Source organism: Sinocyclocheilus rhinocerous, unplaced genomic scaffold (genome assembly GCF_001515625.1).
Source record: "Sinocyclocheilus rhinocerous isolate Xijiao unplaced genomic scaffold, SAMN03320098_v1.1 scaffold2330, whole genome shotgun sequence".
Classification (NCBI taxonomy): domain Eukaryota; kingdom Metazoa; phylum Chordata; class Actinopteri; order Cypriniformes; family Cyprinidae; genus Sinocyclocheilus; species Sinocyclocheilus rhinocerous.
The window spans coordinates 327,340-336,469 of NW_015630979.1; the positions used below are offsets into that span (position 1 = coordinate 327,340).

Consider the following 9,130-nt stretch of genomic DNA (forward strand, 5'->3'; position numbering starts at 1 on the left):
TCCTCAAGGTCCCTGTGTCCCAGACCGGCCTTTTTGGCGACACAGTCGAGAACATGGCCCAGCAGTTCTCGGCTGCACAGGAGCAGACTGAGACGATCCGACGTCCCCCGCTCCCGTGCCACATCCGCAGCAGCCTCAAGCAAGCGGCGCCGTGGAGCTGGGCGTAGGCAGGCCGCCCCGGCCGTCCAGGCCCCCGTCAACCTGGCGGAAGAGCAAGAGGCCTTGGGACGGGCGACCCAGAGAGAGAGAGAACTGCTCTTTGGGGGATGGTGAATGCACCTCTCCCTCCCCCGGAGGAGGGCCGGGTGGAGAAACTGGTTTCCAAAAATCTCGACAGGAGAGCGGGTTTCTCTGTCTCTGGGTCCCAAGAGGGCATGGAGAGTCGCGGACTGACCAACACCAGACCACACTCATCCTCCTCTCTCGCCAGCAGGCAGCAGCGGGCTTCAGGTCCCTGCGTTCCACCTCGCTGCTCCACCGTGGGTACGTCAGTGGTCCCACTGGTCCAGCTTGTGTGGTGTCTGGGTGCCTGGCTACCCAAACCGTCTCGCTGGCTCCTGCGGACCATCAGACTCGGCTATGCGATTCAGTTCGCCCAGCGTCCCCCCAAGTTCAGTGGCATCCATCACATCAGTGAAGTCGGCTGATGCTCCTGTCTTGCGTGCGGAGAATGCAGTCCTACTGGCGAAGGATGCAATAGAGCCGGTCTCTCCAGCCAATATGGCGATGGGATTTTACAGCCCATACTTTGTTGAACCCAAGAAAGGTGGTGGGTTACGATCGATCTTGGACCTGTGTGTCTTGAACCGGGCCCTTCACCGGTTACCATTCAAGATGTTGACGCAGGAACGCATCTTAGGGTGCATCCGTCCCCGAGATTGGTTTGCAGCGATCAACCTGAAGGACGTGTACTTTCATGTATCGATCCTTCCGCACCACACACCATTGCTGCGATTCGCATTCGAAGAACGAGCATATCAGTACGAGGTCCTGCCCTCCGCTGGGGCTACTTCATATGAGACCGCTTTAACACTGGCTCCATGGCCGAGTCCTGAGGCATGCCGTGGTTTACACGGATGCCTCCATTACCGGCTGGGGGGCCACGTTCGATGGGCTTGCAGTGTTGGGGGTTTGGACGGGCCCCCAACTGCACTGGAACATCAATTGCCTAGAGTTGCTGGCAGTACGCCTGGCCTTGAGCCGTCTCAAACTGTCATGAGCTGCACTCCCGGGAGAATGGAGACTCCATCCCCAGACGATCCAGCTGATTTGGAGTCATTTCGGAGCCGCTCAGGTAGACCTGTTTGCCTGATTGATGCTCCTTGTGACAGCCCCTCCTTGGCAGATTCCTCTGAAGAAGGATCTACTGACTCAGAGACGGGGCACCCTGTGGCACCCGCATCTAGACCTCTGGAAACTTCATGTCTGGTCCCTGGATGGGACGCGGAGGTTCTAGGTGACCTACCCCAAGAGGTAGTTGACACCATCACTTCGGCGAGAGCACCGTCTACGAGACACGCATACGCCTTGAAGTGGAACCTGTTCATCGAATGGTGCTCTTCTCACCGAGAAGACACCTGGAAATGTCCGATCAGAGTCGTGCTGTCCTTTCTGCAGCTGTCCCTTCTGTCCGAGCATTGAGATGCTACGTAGACAGGACGCAAAGCTTCAGGACCTCAGACCAGCTCTTTGTCTGTCACGGAGGCCGGCAAAAGGGGAATGCCGTCTCTAAGCAGAGGATGGCCCACTGGATAGTGGGTGCCATCACCCTGGCTTATCAGGCAGAGGGTGTGCCATGCCCATTCAGGTTGCGAGCTCACTCTACTAGAAGTGTTACATCCTCCTGGGCGCTGGCTCGTGGCGCCTCGCTGGCAGATATTTGTAGAGCTGCGAGCTGGGCGACCCCCAACACGTTCGCTAGGTTCTATAGCCTTTGTGTGGAGCTGGTATCCTCCTGTGTTCTCACTTCAAACGGGTAGAAGCACTGAGAGGCCCCGGCTTTGGGTCGGCTTGCTAAAACCGCTCCAGAGAGTCCATATCGCAGACCCTGTCGAGCTCCTCCGTCCCCTCGGCAGCCAGACGTGGCGGAGCGTCCGGTGCCAGGCCCTCACTCGATGAATCCGTGAGAACCAGTAGAGGGCTGGGTTCCATATGTAGAGACCTAACCTAAATGTAGAGACCTAAGAGACCTCTACCACCGATCACCCCGGCACAGGGAAATAAAGCCCCCTGCAAACTCGGTAATCCCATATGTGTAAAGTCCACAGTATAGCTTCAAAGCCCGTGTTTCCCTGGCAGACTTCCTGCTATTTTCCAAGAGGGTTACAATCACCTCTAATTTTCCATATGCTCCTAGACGGTTGTTCATATGTGTAAGTGCTTCCGAAACCTCCTTCGGGAAGGATGGGCTTCCGCAACGTTTTCCCAGTGTTATCCAGTTTTACTGAGTAGGTAGTGCCATAGCAGCAGTAACTGGTCTTCCTGTGGTAAGCCCGACCTACGCCAAAAAGAAGGGGCGTAGGAGGCTTCCACAGGACACTGGAAGGGGCAGTATCCATGGCACTTTGGTAGGGATCCCAATTCGTCGGTCATCCAACGTGACATCGAGAATGACCGACTGAAAGGGAACGTTTTCGGTTATTTATGTAACTCTCATTCCCTGAAGGAGGGAACGGAAACGTCACGTCCCATCACCACGACTGCTGTACCACCGCTGACCGGCCGGGTCACTGGCTCGGCTCCTCAGCGAAAACCTGAATATGCGCTGCACCTGCTGCCTACTTATACTCACGCTGTGATCAGCGGCAGCTGGATGCAATAAGCGCATGCCAATATTCATTGGCTCATTTAGTCTACACTCGAAGTGGATTAGTCTCTCTAAGCGAGATCCCAATTCGTTGGTCATCCGACGTGACGTCTCCATTCCCTCCTTCAGAAACGAGACGTTCTACATCCTGAAATAAAAAGTCGTATTTCAGAAACACTCAACTATAAGCATTTCATATAACAAAACTAAATGAATTCTGTGTGTACCTCACAGAGCATGTTAACAGGGCTGATGTACCACAGACCCGAGGACCCTTTGGCATTCTTGGAGAGTAGCCTGCAGAAAACACGAGACCTCGGGGGTCCTGAATGTGTGGCCTGGGACACTTTCATTACACCTGATCGAAAACCTCTACCACCGATCACCCCGGCACAGGGAAAGAAAGCCCCCTGCAAACTCGGTAATTCAGCCAATTTGAAGGCACATTATCTTAGCATGCAACAAAATGTCTGCTTGAAAAAAAAAAAGTCTTGTCATACATGATGGATACAGTAAAATGACACTTTGCATTTAGCTGCATTGGCTGTTTTAGTTATTGTCATTTTATTTAGCTTCTAATGATTCATAAACACATAATGTCAAACAGAACAGATATTAATGTGTGTTTTATATTGGTCTCTTTCTTTAAATCACTAAAACCACAGTTTCTAGATAAAAAGCCAGCAGCGAAGGAACCATTATTTAGAGTGTGAAACTGAAGGACAGCTGTGAAATGAAAACATTGCAAAGAAATTTAGGAAGGTTAAACATGGTTCAAGTGTTTTAAATACCTAAATATCTCAATAATGAAAGTCTAACCACAGATTTGTGTGGGCTTCTGTCAAATGAGTGAATTAAGAGTGCATCTGAGGTAATAAAACAGTGAATGTAATCCATTTCTTTCCACAGATAGTGGTCCTGGTCCAGGCCCCGGACCTTACCGTCGATATGACAGGCTCCCACCAATCCAGGCCCAGTTCTCCATAGAAAGTGACTCAGATATGACGGAGTCTTCAGGACTCATACAGGAATATGATGTCTTTGACCCATCAAAACTACGACCACACATCATATTCATTATAGGTGAGTGGTCATCACTGTCAGCTTGCCATTTTCAGTCTATTTCAATCATCTGCTTTCTTTCTGAATTCATCTTATTCTGAATTCCAACTCTTGGATCTGGATGAAATGCAATTCAGTAGACCTTGACCTTAATTAATTTGAAATGAGCATTTCCATTGTGCTATTTCTGTGTAAAGTGGGATTTGCTATAATATTTTCCAGGCGGACCGGGCAGTGGGAAGGGCACTCAGACAGCTAAACTTGCTCATCACTATGATTATGAGCATGTGTCCGTGGGGGAAATTTTAAGGAACCAGTTGCTGCATCATGCCCCCAGTGACAGGAAATGGGAGCTGATTGCTCAGATTATTGCCAATGGAGAACTGGCACCTCAGGTTTGGCAGTTTGACCACCACATGTGTGAATTTCACAGATATGGTGTATTTACAGCTGCCTAATTACTAAAATAACATAAACTACCATTCAAAGGTTTCGAGTCAGTACGATTTTTTTTCTTAAAGAAATAATTTAAAAAAAATTAAAAGCATATTTTCATATTATGTATAAAAATAAAATGAGTAGATCAAATTTAGCATTACATCACTTGCTGACCAATGGATCCTCTGCAGTGAATATAGCAGTGCTATGGATAGAAGTCTCGTATTTTAGCTGGAAGCAACGTTTCAAGTTAAAACATCGATGATGGAAGATATCTTTATGATGAATTTTTGTTTATTACAAGCATGCAGCTTTTCATTTCACACATTAACTGATGGACTGGAGTCGTGTGGATTACTTGTGGCTTATTGTAATGTTTTTATCAGCTGTTTGGACTCTCATTCTGATGGCACCCATTCACTACAGAGGATCCACTGGTGAGCAATTGATGTAATGCTACCAAATGTCTCTCCAAATCTGTTCTAATAAAGAAACACACATCTTGGATGGCCTGATGGTAAGAACATTTCCACTAAATTTTTGTGTGAACTCTTTAAGCAACACAAATGTTTTCAACATATTGAGCACCAAATCTGTATATAAGGATCGTGTGATAGTTTTTTACTGTATTTTTGAACAAATAAATGCCCCAAACATCTAAGTAGTGTACTTTAATCCATAGTACTTCAGTCACCCTAGTGTTGTTCTGGCATGGTATCCTGCAGGAGACAACTATTGAAGAGCTGAAACATCAGTTTATCAAAAAGCAGGATGCTAAAGGATTCATTGTGGATGGATTCCCCAGAGAGATCTCACAGGCGTTCACCTTTGAGGAGCAGGTCAGATATTCAGCATTCTGATGGTCTACTCTAAATAGTATATGATCTACAGAAAAAACGTCTTTGTATGCTATGAATGACACTTATACAGTATTCCTTCAGATTGGCTCCCCAGACTTGGTGATCTTGCTTGCCTGCTCCAATCAGCAACTCCGGCAGCGTCTAGAGAATAGAGCGTCCCAGCAGGGCCGTCCCGACGACAATACTCACGCTATTGAGAAGAGACTAGATACATTTAAACACAATATCACACTCATTGCCAAGTACTACCAGGAGAGAGGACTTATTGTAAGGGTAAGATGCTGTTCTTTGCTTATTTTTATCTTAACTGTTGAATTCAGCTGGTTTTAACAGCATGGGCTGTTATTTTTATCTTAACTGTTGAATTCAGCTGGTTTTAACAGCATGGGCTGTTCTGTGGATGATTACAGATGCTGCTTTGTTTAAAAAACTGTCTAGTTTATGTTGTGAAACACAATTCTGTCTCACTGTGCTTGGTCAGGTTGATGCTGATCGAGAAGAAGATGACATTTTCACAGACATTTGTACCATTGTCAAGGAGAGACTGTTCCCTAGCGACACAAATGCAGTAAACAGAAGTTACACTATAAGCCACAATTTGTGCTTAAAAATCTGTTTTGCTTCATATTTCATAAACATTATTTTTCTCCCTGCAGAGCAGTACTGAAGATCTTTAGAGGGACGTCTAAACATCCAAACAGCTGCTGCCATTAAATCCAAAATGTCAAAAGCAGCCTGCCAAACATTTTATTTTACCATAATTTTTCATCAATAAACTTGTGGGTCAGAGTCGAGGATCAGGGAAAAGAGTCAAGGAAGAAATATACTATACTGTATATTTTACACTTGTTGTTGCCTCTATTTGTACTTCACTGTATCTTCTCTGTACAACTTTTTCAGTAATTTAATAAGAATAACTTTTTAGAGCAGACATTTTTCCAACATTTTCTGTAGTTTTGACTTGATATTATTAATGTACATTTGGAGCTCAAGCCAGAAATAATGTGAGTTGCTAAAAAAAAAACACCAAAGTATAAAATAATATCAAATACAATAACAAAATAAAATGTTTTCAAACAATTTACCTCACCTATTCCTGCAAAAACATTAAATGGATTAAATAATTACTGATTATTAACTAATTTATACTTATGAACACAGTGTTTCTGGTTTTATCTTACTCCACAATATGAGCACATTAAAAAGAGGCAGAGAGAGAGAGAGGGGCACTACAGATATGTCCTCTGGCTGTGTTCTCATTAATAGATGTTCATTCCAGCTGTGCCATTTTTTCACAGTAGGACATCAGTGAACATAGACTTTCTGCCCTTGCTGGCAGACCTTGACCAATCACGCAAGTGCCAAAACGCTGTTACTTTAAATACTGAGGAGTATTGAAAAATTTGTGGGGAAAGTAGTAAAGTCTATTAAACATCTGTACCTATTTCATGTAATCTCTACACTGACATTACTTGTAAATTTTTTGAACACAAATTCACAATTGAGCCACTAGATGGCAGGCTTTTATTCCTTAAAAATAATTTGTTCTATAGCCTCCCTGGTTTGAAAGAGTTAATTTATAGCCGTCCACAATTATACCCACTTCTGCCATTTTAAGAAATTAATATTATGAATTTGTAACTTTTTAATCTGTGAACTGATTAATAAAGAAAAAAAAATCTTTAAAAAAAATTGCTTGGAAAAAACATGAGCTTCGAGTTTGCTTTTAACTACACTAGATAACATTTACCATACAAAGACCATGGTATCTTTATTTTGTGCTAAGTGTGCTTAAAATACTGTGTTATCAACAGCATCACTGTGACAGAGTGCTGGTATGTGCTGCTTCTCAGAATAGATCCACCCTTATCACCTGCCTGGCAAATTACTTTCAGCTCTCCGTGGCACGAGTAGGAGACTCCTCTTTGCTTGCATATAATACAGCTTCAGGTTTTCAGAAGCAATCTACATATGACATAAATGCACTATGATCTGAATGTTGTTCAGAAAATGTTCTCTTTCATGTTCTGGACTAACATATTTAGTTTAGAGCTTGAACCAAAAAATATCGCTGAACTCTAAAACCTTGGTGCATTTTTCACTCTTCTTGACTCTGTTCTGCTGTATGTTCTTGAGATTTTCCGCTCTTAATTATTATTTTCTTTTTCATATTTTCTTTCTTCTGAACATAAAAGAAGAAATGTTTTTGTTCATACAATGGACGTCAATGGTCACCAAAGTGTTACCAACATTCTTCAAAATATCTTCTTTTTTTGTTCCTTGGAAGAAAGAAAGTCATACAGGTTTTAAAACAACACGAGGGTGAGAAAATTATGACAATTTCATTTTTGGGTAAACTCGTCCATATATGTTAAAAGGACAGTTCGCCAACAAATGAAAATTGTGTTATCATTTACTCGCTCTCAGACTCTTGCCATTAAAAAAGGTTCGATAGCTTTTAAATTGGTATTCCCCCAAACACTGTACACACAGTAGCTTTTCAGTTGATCCAGTTAACAAAACTGAACAGAATGATTCATTAATGAGTCAAACTGATCCGGTTCTCAAGCTCAATTCACTCAAATTGATCAATCATCTTGAAGTGAAAATTATCAGTGAATAATGACTTACATCTTGGTCTGTTTCTCACATAAAGATATGTGAATTAACGAATTTTCATTTTTAGGTTACTCTAACGTTTCTACATGCTAACATAGTTTTCCTGTTGATAAAAAGCCAAAAAAAAAACTTACTAACAGGTTTCATTTAAAGCTGACAATAGGGCTATTTAAGAACATTTATTTAATTTGTTCATTCCAATGAGGTAACAGGGTGGTCGGTCTGGTTTTATCTACTGGAAAGAAGCATTTCAACATGGTATGAGCAACACTCAAGTCTGTTCCAGTTCATTTCCTTATATAGTATGTCACTATTCCAGTTCTGATAAGGCTTATCACACTCTCTGACACGTCGATATAAAAGCCCAACGGGGGCTTTTACAACACACTTCCCAGCGTTTTCCATCTCCACTCTTAACATCGGCATTATGGCACCGAAGAAAGTTGAACCCAAGAAACCAGAGCCTAAAAAACCAGAGCCTAAGAAAGAAGAAGCCCCAGCTCCTGCCCCAGTTCCAGAGACACCCAAAGAGCCCGAGCTGGACCTGAAAAGTGTCCCACTGGAATTTACCGCTGACCAGATTGAAGAGTTCAGGGACGCCTTCACTCTCTTTGACGAGACGCCAACGGGCGAGATGAAGATAAGGTACGCCCAGTGTGGAGACGTGATGAGGGCTCTGGGTCACAACCCTACTAACGCTGATGTCCTGACTGTGCTGGGGAAGCCCAAGGCTGAAGATATGAACACCAAATACCTAGACTTTGAGACATTCCTGCCCATGCTGCAGCATGTCTCGAGAACCAAGGACCAGGGGACATTTGAGGACTTTGTTGAGGGTCTGAGAGTCTTTGACAAAGAAGGAAATGGAACAGTGATGGGTGCTGAGCTCCGTCATGTCTTGGCAACACTTGGGGAGAAAATGACAGAAGATGAGGTGGACCGTCTGATGGCCGGACAAGAAGATGCCAACGGCTGCATTAACTACACGTCCTTCATCAAGCACATCCTCTCTGGGTGAGCCGGAGCTGCAAAGATTGCTGAATGAAATTGGAACTCTAAATGGCAACTGTCAAAACACTGGAAAGAAAATATGTCTTGTCTGTATGTCTTGGAAAGCATCAAATAAAAACCATCCAAATTTTGTTTCGTCTGAGTTTTTTTCTTTTTGTTCTGTTAATCTTGTTGTTGAGATGTCAAACTCAGATGTGTGTAAAGAAGGAAGGTATTGGAAAACATGATCTACAGTATGTACTCTTAAAAATAAAAGTGCCAGCAAAAACCAAAAAAGGAGTTTTGGCAGCGATGTCCTTTAAGTATTTTTTTCTTAGTGCCATAAACAACCTAT

General features: G+C 43.7%; 1 protein-coding gene and 1 pseudogene across 1 annotated transcript in view; both read left to right on the plus strand.

Annotated features, from left to right (window-relative positions):
• The window catches only part of LOC107740835 (adenylate kinase isoenzyme 5-like), a 12,735-nt gene extending 5,964 nt beyond the window's left edge, over positions 1-6,771 (plus strand). The window contains exons 2-8 of the mRNA XM_016553358.1: positions 3,041-3,227; positions 3,716-3,889; positions 4,091-4,263; positions 5,032-5,145; positions 5,248-5,439; positions 5,648-5,734; positions 5,823-6,771. Coding sequence (XP_016408844.1) covers positions 3,041-3,227; positions 3,716-3,889; positions 4,091-4,263; positions 5,032-5,145; positions 5,248-5,439; positions 5,648-5,734; positions 5,823-5,843 — 948 coding nt within the window. The 3' untranslated portion in view covers positions 5,844-6,771. The remainder of the gene's footprint in view (positions 1-3,040; positions 3,228-3,715; positions 3,890-4,090; positions 4,264-5,031; positions 5,146-5,247; positions 5,440-5,647; positions 5,735-5,822) is intronic.
• A 1,441-nt stretch (positions 6,772-8,212) lies between these two features.
• LOC107740836 (myosin light chain 4 pseudogene) lies at positions 8,213-8,803 on the plus strand (annotated as a pseudogene).
• Positions 8,804-9,130: the final 327 nt, after the last annotated feature.